The following is a 20,327-nucleotide window of genomic DNA, read 5'->3' as shown; positions in this document are numbered from 1 at the left end:
AACATTCTTTTTAAAGTTTAACAAGCAATTGGTTAGTAACTTACAAATAAATGTTATTTTTTTTGTTGGGAAGCATAAAATATTCTGACCCTTGTTTTGTTTCATTCTCCTTAGTACCAGCATCTCAGATTCCTCTTCCAGTAACTGGCGAGAACCTCTTGTGCGAAGGAGTGGGGGATTGTGGGAGAGCCCCTCAAGCCAATTTAAGAAAATCTTTAAATTTATTTTATAATTTTTTTGTTAGAAAAATTAACTTTTTAATTAGGCCTATACCTAAAATAATTTTTACATTTTTAATTATAAAACTAATTTTAACTTAAGTTAACCTAACCTAACCAACCAAACTTGCTGATAAAATTAAAAAGATATAAGTTAAGATCAAAATCAAATTAAGGTTTACTTATAATTTTTAATTTAAAATTTTTTATTATAAAATGACTGTCATAACCTAACTGAACCAACCAAACTTGCTGATAATATAAAAAATATCTATATCTATAAAAGAGGAAGTTTGTATGTATATATATATATATCAGGGTGGCTACTCATCCAGGATAATAAATTTCCCTGATAATTCCCTGATTTTTAATGTTAAAACTGTATTTTTCCCTGACTGATCTTAGTATAGCCTACGAATCATATATGAAAAACAACTAACTTTTGACGACCATGAATAAGTTGTTGAATATACATAACTCAACAAAACAGAGTTATGTACAGAGATATGTTTGTTTTGTTGGTGGTAAAAAACATAACTTAATTGAAATTGCTTGTAAAAAGAAAAAATAGGTTATTGATAAGAAAGAATGCTTTCAATGGGCCTAACTTAAAAATATTTAAGGATTTACTCACCCATCATGAGCAACAATGATGATATGAACTGATGCTACACAACCATTGTTATTAAGGTCATGTATGTTATAGGCCTAAAATATAAAATTCAAATATTTTTCCCTTGTACTTTTAATTTACAATCTCCAAAGCTTATTCAAGCTTCATTTCTTGAGTTAGGCTATTGGTCAAATAAATGTTTGACAAAATCTAATATCCGAAAAATACAAAAATCTGTTCATATGTTGAATGTGTATTTACTCTTAATACACAATAAAAAATAAAAAAACACTTTAAAATGTCTGTAAAGGTAAATTTCAAGTTCAGAAGTACCCCATCCCTACCAAATGAATAGATCACCAACCACCAATAACACTTTTTCACTTTATGGATTTAATTTCTTCATTTAAAAGCTCCACTTCTTTTTGATCTTCCTCTAATATTTTTTTCTTTTTCAACTCCAACTCTTTTAACTTAGTCGTTGCAAGTCTTTTCTTCATTTTGTTTTCTGTTTCTTTTTCCTGTTGTTTTTTCTTTTCATTGAGTGCTTCGACATATTTTGAATGAGCATTCTTAGCGGAATTAAAATTCTTGCACTTCGCTACCGAATTATTATTTTCAACTCTCTCTAACCAGGGAGAAAATTGAGGCTCATTAAGCCAATTGAGTTGAAAAGATGTTTTAACACTTTTAGGAGACATTGATGACTATTTCAGAACACATCGAAAGGAAAAAATAGTAAATTTTATCACCACTGAAAATAAAAGAGGAGAATGTTTGATGATGAGTGATGAAGAAATTAATTGTGTCCGACTCCGATTCCGATATTCCACTCCACTCCAATGCCAATGTCCAATACCGAAGACTGGAGTGGAGTGACTAGGCTTTTTTTCAGATTGGCCATTGATTAAAAATCTCCTTGGAAATATAGGCAATGGAACGTTCTGAAATGAATTGAATTGAAATCGAGCAGGCAGGGTACGACTTCAGTTTGAATTGGATCGATATGTAATAGATGCGAGTTCAGTTTTTCATCGGACACGAATATAACACGCACATAGGAATTTATATTCAATGGCACAAGTTGAAGTGGAACGGGTTGAGTTTGAGTTGTTGTTAAGAGGCCGTTAGAATGAAACTGAGTTGTATTTAGATAGACAAATCATTGGTAGAACAAAGACAGATTGCAATAATGAAAGCTAACACTGTAACAAAGATTTATTAATTGAAATTCACTTAAAAAAAATAGAGTGAGAGGCAGGAGGGAGGGAAAGAGAAGATATAGCAACGAAAGTGACCTTGAGGCATACGTAGCGACGTAGCTGTTGCCATGCGAGTGGGCCACTATTCCCCGCGCTGCTACTAGCAGACGAAACCTCTTGTCAACACGATAATGCGGACTCACGGTGGAAACGTATCTACGCAACAACATTCATTCTACTTTAAGTAATGTAAATATTCTATGGTTATACTTTTCTATTGTAATCATCAATATATATCGCCAATCTACTTGTTTAACACAATTCATAAAATGCATATTTTTCCCTGACCGTTTGCAAATTTCCCTGACTTTTCCCTGACTTTTCCAGAATTTTTAATATCCCTGACTTTTCCCGGTTTTCCCGGTCGATCGCCACCCTGATATATATATATATATATATATATATATATATGTTTGAACGTTATGGACTCCGAAACCGCTCGACAGATTGTAATGAAACTTTCAGGAATTATTAAGCATCTTTCAAGGATGGTTTTTGTGAAGTTTGGTGCAGATCCGTCAAAAGGGCTCCGCCCCAGAGGGTTTTAAGTGGGACAATGTCAGACTTTTTGAACTACAATGTTTACAAATAAATATAATTTAAAAGCAGATGTTTTCTTTCACCAACTGTTTTGTAGGTTTGAATAATCACAACGTTCTGTATTAGTCATGATTTGAAATAGTGCCACAATGTTTCTACAGAGTGCAGCACAGAAAACTATTTTACTTTTGAATAAGTCCAAATATATTAAACCTTAATCGCAGCACACCTGTGCACTCAACAACGTTTAAATTCTCCAATGTTGAATATGTAAACATAAAAACCTTGATTAAAGTATTATAAACAATAAAAGGGATGGTAATGCCTTAATATTTTTATCTTTTGTTCTATACCCACACAATCTAACATAAATTATTAAGTGAATAATAATCGTGCGTGCTATCTCAGGTATTCAAATGCCATTACTGGCATTAAAAGAAGGAACTCCATTAATACTAATGCGAAACTTAAATCCACTTAAAAGGAGAAATAGTCTTAATCCCAAGAATACTGATGACTTCATCCAAATTACCCTCTGAATTGAAGCAACTACAATTTCCTTTTTTTGTCTTTCTTTCCCAATCACCATTATAAGGCACTAGGGCAAACCCTGACTATCGTCGGTTTAAATTTTGAAAATGCATGCTTTTCACACGGACAGCTGTATGTTGCGTGCTCACGTGGTGGTAGGTACGTCTAAAAACTTATAGAAAAAACAAAAAAAAATTGTTTAGGCCCTATTCACTGGCAATTAAGTAAAATATTTTATTTTTATTTTTGGTACACACTTTTATTATTCATCGTAAAGAACAAATTACCATTTACAATAATAGTTGTTAAGCGCAGCAACGCGCGCCGGGTAACTGCTAGTATAAAATAAAAATTGAATGAAGGTTTACTAATACAAAAAATAGTTCTTAAAAAAATAAAGTTAAAAGTAAAAAATAAGCATAATCTTGGACAAAAAGTTAGTGTCGCCGGCAAGATTCCAACCGGAGACCCTTCGATTACCAATCTGAGACGCTATCAACTACGCCACGAACACCGATGGAATCTAAGCATCTCGTTACGGTAATGGTGTTCTCTCAAGAGTAAAGTGACGTCACGCCCCCCCACTCCTTCGCACAAGAGGTTCTCGCCAGTTACTGATGAGGAACCTGAGATGCTATACTCCTTAGTTACCAAAAATAACAAAACTCTTTAAACATCTGTCAGCTGATAATTAGGTCTCTGGTCACATCACTGCACAATGCACTTACTTTACATTGTTGAGTGATTTTCAACAACAATCCATGATGGTACAAGAAATCACGGTTTCTTATAAGATTACAAAAATAATAACAAATGGCTAGAGTTGAGGTTGGAGCAATACACTTTTAGACAAGTTTTCTATGTTATCTGCATTTTCTAAATGGAAAAAATTATATTTGTTAACACTTTGTACAGTATCAACCATGGAAGGACTAAACCTCAGGCAAAATCATCTTCACAGGCATCAGAAAATGTGATGGATGAAACCGAAAGTTTAAAAGTCAAATCTCGAATTCCAAAACCCAAAAAGAAACTTAGTTGCATAGTCAAGGCTACAAGAAAATATAGGTAATAATAATAACATTTTTACTATGCAATCGCTGAATGAAATTGACTCCTAACCCTGCATAGCATGAATATAGTCTAGCCTAATTAGTTGATGTTGAACAACAAACACTAAATTAAATTTAAGTCCTAAATCTAACGTAAACATTAGATTAGACCAAAAACCAGACTAATTAAAACATTAAGTTGGTCAATATTCATTTCTGTAAAGTAAAAATATCAATATCTGCATTGTAAATTGTTCTAGTATTAGTTAGTATTTATGATTAACTATTGCAGGTCAGACTATAAATTACTTGTTTCATTAGTACTGCCAAAATCTTTGATTTCAAAACTTTTGAATCTCGAAACTTCTGATCCAATCTCGAAATTGAAGATTTTCCAAAGTTTTGATGGTTTTGAGATTTCGTTTCGACCTATACAGAAACTTAAACAAATCTGGTAATGTCAGGCAAAACAGGTCTTGGGTGGTTTTAGCTCAATTGAGTTCTAATGGAAATTTCTGTCCCACAATGACGACAAAATTGTTTCTATAAGCCTAATAGTTCAAAACTTCAATAACCATTTAAGTTATAAAATATGACTTTGAATTCAAAGGTAGTAATTTTACTAAACATACCAGTGGTGCCGGGGCTGCCTCCTAACTTCTCCAGGAGATGAGTGGCCCAGTTGACATTCCCCTCCCGTTGACCCCCTCCGCTTCCACTTGACCGCTCCAGTTGGATTGATAACTGAAGGACAAATAGAAAGTCATTCTCCTTTGTTAGTTTATATGGATAAATATGTACCTAATGTTTGACAAATAAATCCTATAGACTAATATGTTTTCCATCCTCAACTGGGATGTTTTCCAATCAAGTTACATAACAAGCTACACATGGCAAGGTGGAATACACAGAATTTGAAATGCAATCCTTTGGAAGTAGGTACAGCAAAACCACAACTAACCGAAATAAAAGGGATTCTACCGTTTTGGATAACCTATTTTTTCCAGGTCATCAACGATTGGAATTTTTAAAGGCTATTTCATTTTAAAAAGATCTACAATAGTAGTTTTTCACATTGTATAAATTGATTTTGTCTCAAACATACAACAGTTTTATAGGCTATTCACAAAATCTATTTCACAAAATAATCGTCTATTGTTTTCTAAACGATATCACAGATGATATCGATGTCTCCTCCACTTCATTTTGATGGTCACACCAGTTGTCTAGCTTATTTCCCAATTGATTAAATTTTTTGCTATAGCCTACATGGTTTATGCAAAAACTAGAAATTAAGTAGGCCTAACATACTTTAGAATTACAAGAATTTATAATTAGGATTTTGGGCCTAGTAAATTTAATACTTTGCATTGTTAAAACAAATGGATTTAGTAACCTTCAGAGCTTACACTGATGCTTAGTGCTTCACAAACAATGGCAATGACACCAATGAAGCAGTTGTGACCTATTTTTCTACTAGAGGCTTGGAAGATGTTTACTTAGCCCGGTTTTAGTTTGAAAACGGTTAATTAAACAAATTAATACTACCTCTAGATTAACTCTATGAATTACTATAAAATGTCAAACACAGTTTATTCTACATCATCTTAATAATGCAAAACAATTTAACTCGATGATTTTAATTTCAGTGTTGGCTCAGTTTCATTCATAAGATGCTATAAGAAAAATTGAAATATTTTGCTTACTACTTTGATAGGCTAACATTTTACATGATGTTGAACAAAGAAAAGTTCATAGTTGGATGGTTCATGGCAGTAGCGGTTCTAGGACCTTGTCAAGGGGGAGGGGCTAACGAGGGTCTTCCACACAAGAATGAAGAAAGGGAGTCCGGGGATTATCCACTAGTGTTATAAACTATTTATTTTATAGGGTAAATGAAATTACAGTACCTTATCTGTTAAGTTATTATGTTCCCAAAAACTATTTCCAATTCCTACGGGCTTGAGATCTGTGTCTGGAACTACTTTCATTGAAGATAATTCTGAAACGAAAGTAAATAAAATGTTAAAATAAGTTAATTACTGGGAAAGTTGTTCTTGGTTCTGCATTATGTAGACCAGTGTTTGATTTGTAAAAAAATAGGTGCCAGAAATGTAACCTATTTAATGTAATTTGTATCTATGTATGTACCAATGTATGCCAATATTTTTATTTTTCCGAAAGGATAAAACCGGAACTCCGATCCGCCGCGTTCCCCCACAAATCAAGCACTGATATTGACCTAGTATAAATTAGTATACAATTAAGTTAAGGGTTTAACTCTTCCCAAACGGGTGACAGATAGCCTTTTTGGTATTGAAGGTTGGGCGATATACAGGGTGAATTTTAAATGAGTTCCCCCCCTACTTTTTTCTACATTTCTTAAGATATCAACTTCGGACCACGTCAGATCATTGTAGTGTAGTAAGTACTTCATTTTGACTGGATAAACATTTTTGGCCGCCATCTTGGATCCGCCATATTGGATACAATTTTTTTTTTTCAAATGTAAAGGTAGGGTTGTGACCCATTGTTTCAAACTAGAATTTTACGCTGATTACAATGCCGCAATTAGTTTTGAAAAATCTTGATCCGTTCTAAAGTTATGAGGACTTTTTATAACTTTATTTTTAGCCCAATTTAACATTGTGCATTTACAAACTAAGACCATAATCTCAAAATAGTGCTAGATAAAGATAAGTATACACCACCATTTATTGTTGACCTATTATCACTTGGTTATGACGGATGTATTTTTTTGGCCGCCATCTTGGATCTGCCATTTTGAAATGTGATAAATTAATTTAAATATGAAGGTGGTGTTGTGACCCATCATTTCAGACTACTTTTTTATGCTGAATTCAATGCCGCAATCCGTTTTTGTTTCTCAGGCTTTTTTGATGAAATATTAAAATTATCTTACTTAAATTTCCAATATTTCAAAAAACAAATATGAAAATGCAAAACGGATTGCGGCATTAAATTCAGCATAAAAAAGTAGTCTGAAATGATGGGTCACAACACCACCTTCATATTTAAATTAATTTATCACATTTCAAAATGGCAGATCCAAGATGGCGGCCAAAATAATACATCCGTCATAATCAAGTGATAATAGGTCGACAATAAATGGTGGTGTATACTTATTTTTATCTAGCACTATTTTGAGATTATGGTCTTAGTTTGTAAATGCACAATGTTAAAATGGGCTAAAAATAAAGTTATAAAAAGTCCTCATAACTTTAGAACGGATCAAGATTTTTTTAAACTAATTGCGGCATTGTAATCAGCGTAAAATTCTAGTTTGAAACAATGGGTCACGACCCTATCTTTACATTTGAAAAAAAAATATTTGTATCCGATATGGCGGATCCAAGATGGCAGCCAAAAATGTTTATCCAGTCAAAATGAAGTACTTACTACACTACAATGATCTGACGTGGTCCGAAGTTGATATCTTAAGAAATGTAGAAAAAAGTAGGGGGGGAACTCATTTAAAATTCACCCTGTATATAAATATATACAGGGTGTTTTTTTTTTTAACTTGCATTTTTATTTATGTACCCTTATGAAAAAGTTTATATATGGCCATATAAAATTTTTTGTATCTGGTTATATTTGGTTTTGGACCAAATATAACCAGATATGATCATATATGGAAATCTTTAAATAAAAAAAAAATAATAAAAAAATAACAATTAAACATATTTTCACATCAAATGGTATAAACTATGCATTAAAACCATGATAAAAATTTTTTATACGAAAATTTCAAAACAAAATTTACTAACAGCCATCTAGGATTCGAACCCAGGACTCCAGCGTGGGAGTCGGCCCCTTTAACCACTACACCACAACCGCTTCATATCAGTTGACTCAACAAAACCCATTACGAATAAGAGAAGCTGTATTTGGTCTCGTAAAACAAGATTTTCTTAGACATTTTATGTCATTTGAAGAATGTTATCATTAAAATAGCCTAACTACGTGACATTGATATTTGCGGCTGTTTAATAGCAAAGGTACAATTAATTAATTATTAATATAATATTCTCCTTATTTAGGCCACTACACTTACAATTTTAAAATTATACGTCAGTTTAGAGATTTTGTTGCGTTATAATAAAATTGTACAATAGATGTATGTACAGGATTTTGTCATCTGGGTTCAAATCTGGACACTTTATTACTTTACTACTAATTACTTTAAAGGAGAAATGCCTATATTATCTGCCCCCTTACTGTACCACATTTCAACTCAATCAGTTCAGTAGTTTGTGCTTGCGAGAGCAACAAAACTATTATATATTATAAGAAGTGTTTGGGATTCCAGTTACAAAACCCAAATGTGGCAACAATTCCTTATAATAATTCCAGTTATTGTCAAAAACTCATTTATACATGAGCATAAATGGAAAATTATTATTCCATATATGAGTAATTTAATTCCATACCTGGGAGTCATATATGGCCATATATAGACAATAATTCCATATTGGAGGATATTTATGGCCATATATGGACAATCATTTCATATATAGAAAACATGTATGGCCATATATGGACAATCATTTCATATATGGAAAACATGTATGGCCATATATGGCCAATAATTCCATATATAGACTACATATATGACCATATATGGACACCCCCATATATGGATACAACCACATCTGGCCATATCTGCTTCCATATATGGCCATAAAAAACCATATATGGCTTTATAAAAACATACATGGAATTTTGATATGGCCATATATGGCCAGAAATTACTTTTTTATAGGGGTAAAAACCGCAATAGATAGAAATATGCAGTTTGCGGGAATCATCTATGTTACATTCACGTTCCCCCCTGCCCACAACTTATTTTTTTTAAATAGCAAGGTACCGGTACCCTTTGTGACATATCAAATGTAAGAGCATGAAAAAAAATAGAAAATCAGCTCATAAATTTGTGAGATATTTCACCCCCTTTCTCTCCCTACCCTTAACTTAAAATTTTGAAATTGCGAGATATCCCTTGTGACATATCAAATGAAAGAGCACGAAAAAAGAAAATGTTTAGTGAAAAACATTTTAAAATTTGCTGATAAATTTGTGAGATATCCCCCCCCCTCCGCGGAACTTATTTTTTTTAAAAAGCAAATTTAAAAAAAAATTAAGTTCCGGGGAGAATATTTTCTTTTTTCATGCTCTTTAATTTTTATATGTCACAAGGGATATCTCGCAATTTCAAAATTTTAAGTTAAGGGTAGGGAAAGAGAAAGGGGGTGAAATATCTCACAAATTTATGAGCCAATTTTTCAATTTTTTTCACCAAACATTTCCTTTTTTCATGCTCTTTTATTTAATATGTCACAAGGGGTACCTTGCCATTTAAAAAAATTAAGTTGGGGGCAGGGGGGGAAAGGGGGGGGAATGTGAATGTAACGTTGAATTCAAAACAATTGGGCCCCCTACGTCAATAGATGATTCCCGCAAACTGCATATTTCTATTTATTGCGGTTTTTACATAAATAAAAATGCAAGGTTAAAAAAAAAACATCCTGTATATATATCTGCATAATGTTTAATGAGGTTCGGACGGGAATCAATTATTCCGCCAATTCAGTTGACTGGTTGGTGTTTGTACAGTAACCAACAAGTTTGCATCACTGTGGAACTACTTTCCCTCTGCAGAAGTACTGTCATTGAACTTGTATGTGGCAAACCGCCCTTTCTTGAAAAATCTTGAATGTCTTCCTCGGACTTATAGACATCATCTTTGACTCCTTGGGTCACAGAAAATCATAACCGCCCTCCACGATCGTGGTTGATGTCTCTAGTGAGGTTGTTGTCCCTTGTCCCTTCAAGGGCCTTAACATTCATAGGCCAATAAAATTACAATTTGCTTTTACAAAACACAAAAAGATTAACATCTAAACAAAAAACAGTTTCAATAGTAGGCCTATTTAATTCATATATCAAAGCATTAAAATATTTGAAAAATTTCCATTTTTAATCTTCTTTGACTATAGGAAGCATTCACTTTAGCAAGATGGCAGCGAGGACCATTCTTGTTTGGAATTTATTGTTGATTAGATTTGTAAAAGTGTAAAAATAACACATTCTGTGCCTAGTTTCGACACACTGAAAATAAGTTAGGACCTAAAAAGGCTTGAAATTGTTATTTCGTTGCTTAACCCAAAATTTCAATAGCGCAAAAAAAGTCTGGATGAAACGTAGGCCTAAATAAAGTGAAAAGTGTAATCAGATATTTTTAAATTACCGAATCAGGTTTTCAAGTTGTCACTTCGAAGTTGCTTGTCGTGATTGAACACTATCAACTGTAGTTCACCCACTTTCACCCACACTTCGTTCCACTTGTAAATATCATCCATCCTACCTTATTTATTCAAATATTGTACACTTTAGCGGTCATATATTAAGTAATACGAGCTGTTGGCCCGTCCTACGTACGGGAATCAAGTAGTCCATTAAAACTGTATATAGTTAAATCAATATTTCTGTTCCTAATTCAAGCATAGTTCAAGCAGATCAAAATTTATTGTAAAGAAAAAGCTGCCAAGATGAATTAAAACAAGTGATAGTTGTTATTTCCCAACCTTTCCTCAAAAATTGAAGTAGCAAAAAAGTATTTTCTTAAGCTTTCTTTTGAAAACTGTAGCTTCAATTCGTATACAGCAATGGTTATATAATCTTACTTATTTCCTATAATCAATGACAAAATCACGGAGTAAACAAACTAACCTCATAGTTCTATACAATATTCAATATTTTTATATTCAACCAGGTGCTAGGCTAGTTGTAACAAATTATATTGCACTAAAACAAACTAAAGATTTTAAAGACTGCTCAAAAAAAAAATTAGAACATCTAGTACATTATTATGTGCCTATATTAAAATAATCTGTCATCCTCTTACCGAATAAATGAACATAGGCCTATCAATGATCATAGCATTACACATCCTAGTATAAATAAATCAACCCTACGTATGTCATTTAATTTTTAGACAAATGCTGAATTTGTGTCGCAAACGCTGAATGTTTACAGCTGATTACGTTAGGCAAATGGTATTATAGCAAAAGCTAGTCTAGAATGTTTACGCCGGCTGCTAGATAAAAAAAAATTAAAACTTAATTTCTAAAAAACTGAAACCCTAAACTAAAATTAGGGCTTATATATTCCCTAGTTCTCAAAATGATCTTTCTTTCAACACAAAATTCCGTCAAGTGGTTGATTCAGAATCGTGAAATAAAAAAACCCCCTCACTGTGGCACGCACTCATTTCGAGGTCATTGCCCAACCCCAAAATTTTAACGAAATAAATAACTTACAGTAATTTGTAAACATATTTCATTTGTATTTTATTTAGCCTGAAATCAGCCGTAAAGAAACGCATTAATATAAAAAGTGATAATAGACCGATAAAATATAGCCTATATTTTACTACGGTTACGATTACTAAGAATTCATAAATAAACAGATAACATATATTTTTCTTAATTTGGTAATTACAAATAAATAATACAATGACGTCATATTCACTTCCTGAAGATTGTCAACATTGTACTGGTTCACATAAACAAACACTCAACGCTCTCTCTCTTTTCTTTGCAAGGTTATGATGCGCAAAAGATTACTGCGCAACGTAATCTCGGGGTCTCGTAAGGGTCTTATCGCACCTGGGTAATCATAGCGGACGATACCTATAGATCTCGTAACGCAACATTGGAATAATGCAGGAAAATATACAACGCAGTGAACGTGTTAAGTCAGGCCTAAGTTGAACAGTTTAAGGAGTCAAAAGTTAGCTTTCACTTTGGATGTTGAGGTTTATTAGCTCTTATTGCACACTAGGCATAGGGCTAACCTACTTATCAACTGGCACCAAAACAAAAATCAGTTTGTTGACAAGATTAAAAATGATTTTTGTGTCTAAGCCCTATATTATTTTAGATATACCATAGGCCTAGGCTAGTTTTTTAAAAAGTTCTTACCTCGGCATAAAAGTGTAAAATAAATAGGCCTAACATTGAAAACCAAGAAGGCATTTAACTTAAACCTACATTACACTAAGAATGGGCCTGCCACCTCTTTAGACCTGAATTTTGCCTCATAGACTTACAAAGGAAAATCCTGTGCATGTCCTTGCAAAATGCACGTCAATTCAGCATTCAATATTTATTTTCGTAAACCCATGAACTATATTTGAGCACGGTAAAGCACAAGTTTCTTAATAAATCTTCACCAATAACTATTACTATTACTCGGACTCGCATCCATCGCTCACTTCGCTATGCAAGCAAATGCAAATGCAATGCATCATTTATGCAAGATGAGTAAGTTAAGTAAGTGATACCATTGACTATAGTAACGATTCAACCAAAACCAACATTCAACTCACTCACTCATTCTTCTTCAGTCTAGTCAAGTCGAGCAAAAACCTTCTGCTTCTGCCTCTGCCTGCTGCGGTACGATGCCATAGCTTATAATGTCATAGCTTATAATTGCGAATATGTTGCATAGCTTATAATCTTGAAAATGTGGCATAGCTTATAATGTTATAGCTCAAATGTGCTGCAGCTTATAAAATGTTGAAAATATGGCATAGCTTATAATCAGTTATAAGCTATGCCACACTTTCACGAAAAATTATAAGCTATGCCCCAAAATCAGAATTATAAGGTATGACTCAAAATCAGGATTATAAGCTATAGAACAGATTCGGAATTATAAGCTGTGCCACTATTTGACCATTATAAGTTGTGAAACTGAAAATGTTGCATACCTTATAACGTTTTAGAGAAATTGTGGCATAGCTTATAATTTTTCGTGAAAGTGTGGCATAGCTTATAACTGATTATAAGCTATGCCACATTTTCAACATTATAAGCTATGGAACAAATTCACGATTATAAGCTATGACATTATAAGCTATGAGACCCCACGAGCCCATCAACTGGAGCATTGTAAACCTCTGTTCAGCATGGTATAATGCCTGTACACATTGTATTTATTTACAAATGCTTGTTAGAGATTAAAAACAATGAAGCAGCGTTTCCTTTGGTTAATAATGTACATAATTATAGCACTAGGAACAATGAAAATGTTTTTAGAGATAGAGTTAGACTAGATTTAACTCTCAATTGTTTTCCTGTTGCAGGAATAAAATAAGGTTCTACAATACCTTACCCATAACTGTCAGACAACTCTTACCGAACAAGTTTGCGACCACACTAAAAGCTTGGATGCTTGCCAATCCATTTTATTCCATAAAAGAGTTTTGCTGGTATGCACAGCATGTTACTATTGGGTCGAACCCACAGTGTAGTCTGTCAGTCTTACGGTTTACAAAATTGTAAAATAAATTTTCTCTGCATTGCATGGCTTGCAGCTTTTTGTGTTATTTTTCATTTTTTGAGCGGAGCGAGCGAAGCGAGCGAAGCTCTTATACGTCGACTTTTATGCATTTCGTAATACGCAAACTCCTCCTAGACGGCTGAATCAATCGTTTTCAAATTTTGCATGGTGATAAAGATCATATCGGTGAGTGCCAACATCTATATGGCGTTAAAAAAGTCTCTCAGGAATCCGTAGAAAAATGAAACTGAAAATCACATTTTTTAACATTAGTCTTATGGGTTGCTAGGTAACCATGTTGGCTGAATTAAATAACAAGTAAAAAGTAAACAAAAGATTTGAAGTTTTAGCATGTGCTCATAATAAGCCAACTACCCACAGTATACTAGGAAATAACAAATACAGTACAAAAGGAAAAACATCACTTGTTAATATTGAGCAAAGATTATACTTAAGATTACTCGATACATTGTAGTCAAGGGTAGCAGTGCGAAGTCTAGAATCTGTTTATGACGAATTCATTAAGGTATCTGCAATCCTAAAATGCTATGGGAAGGGAAGGAAACAGGTCCGTGACGTAGGAAGTAGTGAAGGAAGTAGTATAGGCAATCATAAAATGCTATGGGAATAGAGGGAAACAGGTCCGTGACGTAGGAAGTGATGAAGGAAGTAGTAAATGCGAGCAGTCCGGAGTGTGGGGACTGTTTATGACGATAAGATTAGGGTATCTGCAATCCTAAAATGCTATGGGAAGGGAGGAAAACAGGTCCGCGACGTAGGAAGTGGTGAAGGAAGTAGTCAAGGCGAGTAGTCCGGAGTGCGGGAACTGTTTATGACGATTAGAATAAGGTATCTGCAATCTTTAAGTGCAATAGGAAGGGAGGGAAACAGGTCCGCGACGTAGGAAGTGGTGAAGGAAGTAGTCAAGGCGAGCTGTCAGGAGTGAGGGAACTGTTTATGGCGATTAGATAAGGGTATGGGCAATCCTAAAATGCTATGGGAAGGGAGGGAAACAGGTCCGTGACGTAAGAAGTGGTGAAGGAAGTAGTCAAGGCGAGCTGTCTGGAGCGTGGGAACTGTTTATGATGATTAGATTAAGGTATTTGCAATCCTAAAATGCTATGGAAAGGGAGGAAAATAGGTCCGCGACGTAGGAAGTGGTGAAGGAAGTAGTCTAGGCGAGTTGTCCGGAGTGTTGGAAATGTTTATGACAATTAGATTAAGGTATAAGCAAACCTAAAATGCTACGGGAAGGGAGGAAAACAGGTCCGCGACGTAGAAAGTGATGAAGGAAGTAGTCAAGGTGAGCTGTCCGGAGTGTGGGGACTGTTTATGACGATTAGATTAAGGTATTTGCAATTCTAAAATGCTATGGAAAGGGAGGAAAATAGGTCCGCGACGTAGGAAGTGGTGAAGGAAGTAGTCTAGGCGAGTTGTCCGGAGTGTTTGAAATGTTTATGACAATTAGATTATGGTATCAGCAAACCTAAAATGCTACGGGAAGGGAGGAAAACAGGTCCGCGACGTAGGAAGTGGTGAAGGAAGTAGTCAAGGCGAGTAGTCCGGAGTGTGGGAACTGTTTATGACGATTAGATTAAGGTATCTGCAATCTTTAAATGCAATGGAATGGAGGGAAACAGATCCATGACGTAGGAAATTGTGTAGGATGTAGATGTGTGGATTTATGCATCTCCAATACTACGGTGCTTTCAGAGTGAACTGAAAGCACTCTGAAGCATTTCACTCAGAGTGAAATGATTTTCCCCGAGCAAAGCTCGGTCCCCAGGTACTATAATCAAATGACGACACTAGCTTGAGGTTCGTGACGTATGAAGAGGTTAAGGAAGTAGTAAAGGTGAACAGTCTGGAGTATGGAAACTGTTTATGACGATTAGATTAAGGTCACAACGTTCCTAAAATGCTACGGAAAGGGAGGGAAACAGGTCCGCGATGTGGGAAGTGGCGAAGGAAGTAGTAAAGGCGAGCTGTTCGGAGTGTGGGATCTGTTTATGACGATTAGATTCAGGTATCTGCAATCTTAAAATGCTATGGGAAGAGAGGGAAACAGATCCGCGACGTAGGAACAGGTGAAAGAAGTAGTAAGGTGAGCAGTGTGGAGTGTGGGAACTGGAAACCGTTTGTAGCAGTTTTAATGTATCTGCAATGCTGAAATGCTATGAGAAGGGATGGAAGCATGCCCAAGACATAGGAAATTGTGAAAGAAGTAGTAAAGTCTAGCAGTACGGACAGTGGGGATGTTTGTTGCAATTAGATTAACGTATCTAAAATACTAAAATGCTATGGAAAGCGATGAATACAGGTCCACGACGTAAGTGGTGAAGGAAGTAGTAAAGGCTGGCAGTGCAGAGTGGGGGAACCGTTTGAGCAGATGGATAAATGAATTTGTAATACTTAAATGCTATGAGAAAGGAAGGAAACAGGCCAGTAGGAAGGAGACGTAGTAAATGGTGAAGGAAGTAGTAAGGCTAACAGCGCAGAGTGTGGGAACTGTCTTTGGCAATTTAATTAATGTATCGGCAATCCTAAAATGCTATGGGAAGAGAGGGAAACAGGTCCACGACGTAGGGTGTGGTGAAGGAAGTAGTAAAGGTGAGCAGTGTTGAGTTTGGGAATGGATTAATGTATCTGCAATGCTAAAATGCTACGGGAAGAGACTGTAGACTGTAATATGTTAAAATGATTACGAAGCACAAATCGATACATATTTTCGATACATGCAATCGTTTACAATCGAAATTTACAACTGAGTTGACAACAACTGATTTTTACTCCATAGAGGCTAAAAACGATTTTTACTCCCTAAATATTAAAAATGCTACTTTAGACCCGCAGCGCATGCATGAAAAAATACTGTTTTTACTGCAGTAAGACAAAAACAATATAATATGAACCCTTGATGACTCCGCTCAATTTTGTGGATGCCTCTGCGAACGCCACCTAGTAGTACCTATGCATACATTGCTTTGCATGGTTTGTAATGAGTGAGCTCCTGCATGTTTTAGCGAATTTCCCTATAGGGAAGTAGCTATTACCGTAGGTCTCATGGTAAGACCTAAGCCCGGGACCGATTTACTTTTTCATTTTGATGTCCCCAGAGGCCAAAAACACCATTCGTTCAAATGTTTATATATATATATATATATATATAAAACCATATATATATGTGTGTTTATATATATATATGTCCATCCGCACGATAACTTGAGTAATTTTTGTCCGATTTTGATCAAATTTGGTTTGAAGGTGTAAGGCGGGATAAACTTGAATGAGTTCGCGAACCAGCATGATCGGACTATGGGAACGGGGGTTTATGGGGGGTTTTATGGGGTAAAAATAGGTTTTCCCCATTTTTGACCCTAAAAACACAAAATTTCACAATTTCTTTTTAAACCATTTTGTAGAGCTTAAAAAAACAAATAATTTAGTATATTGAAGCATTATTATGCGCCTAATTGTTACGGAGAAAATTCAAAAAAATTGTAATTTTAAAATTCCCATGTTATTCTTATGGAGAATAAGTCAACTGTTGTAGTTTGCTTCTTTATGAACATATTTTGATAAAAGTTGGAAAATACATTAATTTCTTACTAAACCACAGTACCTTTTAATATTCTACATAAAAAAAAAACTTTTTTACCCTCCCTAGTAGAGGCAATATGATGGTTTAACGCCACTTTAGGCACGTTTTCCCCATAAGAATAACATGGTGAGCTTTTTTTGACCACTTTTTTAAAAATCCAGCTCTCGGCCTATACAAGCCTATATAAATGTTCAATACCATTGTACAACTCCATTACTATTTCAAATCCACATCCATTCTCAAAATCGTGCGAGGTTTGTATGCGAACTTGGGCGCGCTCCCGGCTCATGTCGCGCTCCCTTGGACATCCTTAGTGGAAATCCATGAATTCTGGCTACTTGGGAACCCAAGCCATTTGACATATAATAAATCACCTTTTCTCCTTATAACCTTTTCTATCAAATACATGTCTTTATATTTGGTCTTTAACAATTCCTCTGTATAGAAGCCTCCCCTGATTATATTACCATTTTCATCTTTCAAGATATAAGTCACAGGCTTTGTATTCTTTACTTCTGCTATTGTAAATAGCTCCCCTGTCCAATTCGGGGTATATCCTTTACTAAAAACATGTTTATACTTGGAAATTCTCACACTATCACCTACCTTATATCTTGGCTTTTTAACTTGCACTACTTTAGAAGTCAACCTCTCATGCACATATTTACTGTTCTTAATATTCACTTGGTTAGGCTTCATTCCTATAGATCTATGCACCTTATTATTATATTTTCTAATTAACTTTGGAAGTAAATCCAACCATTTATAACTCCCCTGAGCACTAAATTCCCTATATAACCAATTCTTTAAAGTTCTCTGAAACCTCTCCACAATTGCAGCCTTAGTTGTAGAAAATGTGTGATAGTGATTAATATTTAATTGTTTCATTAGTTTGCTAAAATATTGATTAAAAAATTCTTTTCCATTGTCAGATTGAATGTTTTTAACCCCCTTTGGTAGAATGGTTTTAATGGCTTCTGTAACCACCAAACCCGTCTTATTCTTTAGCGGAGCAGCATAAGCTTTTTTAGAAAATGTATCTATTAAAGTTAAAATATATTTATTGCCAGAATTCTCTCTAGCAGAGTTTTGCATATCAATTAAATCTATTTGTACAGTTTCGTTTATACCTAAAACTTTAAAAGACCTTCTAATGAAATTCTTTCTCGCAGGCTTATGAAGTTCGTATGCAATTTCATTCATTTTTTATAACATCACTCTTTCCTTGTACTGTAAATATATTACCATTAGCCCCAATCAATAGATTATCGTCCATTCTTTTAAATACATAGTTTTCTGGTATATATGGTCTATTATCTATATACTTAAATCCACTCAAAGATGTGGGGTCGGCAACTAATAAATCAGGATTGTATTCCATCAAATTAAATTTTCTTCCTCCATATACAAATTTTGATCCATCATAATACATAGCTTGTGACATTAAACAAATATCATCTAAATATTCCCCCATTGGCAGATTTCTTATATATTGTTTTTTGGCATCCCAACATTTTTCTTTTTTATCAAAAGTTATAGTCTGTTCTTTTGTAACACAGTCAGTGTCATCAACGGCAGGTTTAACACGTACTAACCTTTTATTATTAAAATCCCAATAGCCTGCTTCCATTTTTGGAACTTGTGAAACATTCACAGCATCCTTACTATCTGTACCTTCTATCAAATTGCTAAGTTTCTGTTTCTTAGCATTCCAAACACCATTCTCTGATTCTAAAAATTCATAATTATTATCGTCTTGTACAAATTTACCATCTTCTTTTCGTATTAAAGTCTGTTGTAAAGTGGGCACATCATTTAAACTTTCACCCTTTTCTACATTAGTAATTTTCTGTTTCTTAGCATTCCAAACACCATTCTCTGATTCTAAAAATTCATAATTTTTATTGTCTTGTACAAATGTACCACCATCTGTTCGTATTAAAGTCTGTTGTAAAGTGGGCACATCATCTAAACTTTCACCCTTTTCCACATTAGTAATTTTCTGTTTTTTAGCATTCCAATTTTTATTCTTAGATTCTAAAAACTCATATTTAGTTTTACCTTGTAAAAATACATCACCTTTTCTAGTTAATGTCTGACCCAAAGTTGATACATCGTCTACAAACTCCCCATCTTTAACATTACCAATTTTACGGTTTAAACAATTCCAACTATCGTCTTGTAAATTTAAAGTAGGTTCATTACTAGCCCTGGGTTCTGTAGGCTTTTTATATGGATTATATAAACGATAAAATTTATCTATAAACATATTTTTATTTAATAAATAATTCCACTTTCTCTTAATTCCTCAATAATGGAATCTATTTCATTATCCACTCCTGAGTTACCGGCTTGGCGACTTAGCCAAAGAAGTCTTAACCTATCTACAAGCTCATTAGGATCATCCCAATAAATATAGTCTATTTTATTACCAGTCACTTGTCTCAAACCTTCACCAACAGATTTAAAAAGAGGTTTAATTATATTAAGATATTTAGTATGTCTATTACTTGAAATTGGTGCACCATCTTTGTAACTCTTTAAATGTCCATTTGTGGCTTCCAAAATCTCTTTATAATTTTGCAAATCAGCCTGAGTATAATCCTCAGGTTCTTTTAAAGTTAACAACTGCCACAAGCCTTTTGTCCCCTTGTAGGTTTTATTTGCAACTGTGACATCATCATTGGCAATATCAACTTCCTTATTTCCAATAAAAAATTTATTTGCTTCTCGTCTAATACCATATGTAGTGTCTGTCATACTACTTTTACTGAGGTAATTTCCTAAATAGTCTGATGCTAAAAGACCAAAATCTAATTTCTGTGGAGTGGATTGCTGTAATGGTTGTAATGGTTGTAATCTTGGTATCATTGATATTCTAGATGGAGTCATTGGGAGTATCTCCATTTGAGGCCTCTCTGTTTTGCCAATAGCTGTGATTTTTTTTAATTCTTGTAATGGCTCTATTAAAGGTTGGAATGTTTGGAACCTCTCTTCAGCCTCTAGAAACTTGCCACGTTTTAAAGCTCTATATTTCTCTCGTATTTGATTTGCAGAGTCAACCAATTCTTGTTGAATGTTTTTCATCTTTTATTTACATTTTATTTATCTCATTTGACAAAGGATTGTACTCAAACACTT

At 34.2% G+C, this 20,327-nt stretch overlaps 1 protein-coding gene across 2 annotated transcripts in view; it reads right to left on the bottom strand.

Annotated features, from left to right (window-relative positions):
- LOC128990758 (CCR4-NOT transcription complex subunit 7) overlaps positions 1–12,540 on the bottom strand; it is a 29,794-nt gene extending 17,254 nt beyond the window's left edge. Inside the window, exons 1-3 of one of the 2 annotated variants that reach the window (XM_054413316.1) lie at positions 12,351–12,540; positions 6,127–6,218; positions 4,849–4,960 (exon numbers count right to left, since the gene is read on the bottom strand). In XM_054413316.1, coding sequence (XP_054269291.1) covers positions 4,849–4,960; positions 6,127–6,207 — 193 coding nt within the window. In that variant the 5' untranslated portion in view covers positions 6,208–6,218; positions 12,351–12,540. Of the gene's footprint in view, positions 1–4,848; positions 4,961–6,126; positions 6,219–12,222; positions 12,321–12,350 lie in introns of those variants that run through there. The other variant, XM_054413317.1, reaches the window with a different exon arrangement.
- Positions 12,541–20,327: the final 7,787 nt, after the last annotated feature.

This window comes from Macrosteles quadrilineatus, unplaced genomic scaffold (assembly GCF_028750875.1).
Source record: "Macrosteles quadrilineatus isolate MER2022 unplaced genomic scaffold, UCM_ALF_1.0 Scaffold_3__2_contigs__length_128488019, whole genome shotgun sequence".
Taxonomy (NCBI): domain Eukaryota; kingdom Metazoa; phylum Arthropoda; class Insecta; order Hemiptera; family Cicadellidae; genus Macrosteles; species Macrosteles quadrilineatus.
The sequence above is the reverse complement of the archived record's forward strand: the minus strand, read 5'-3'. Positions and strand labels throughout refer to the sequence as shown.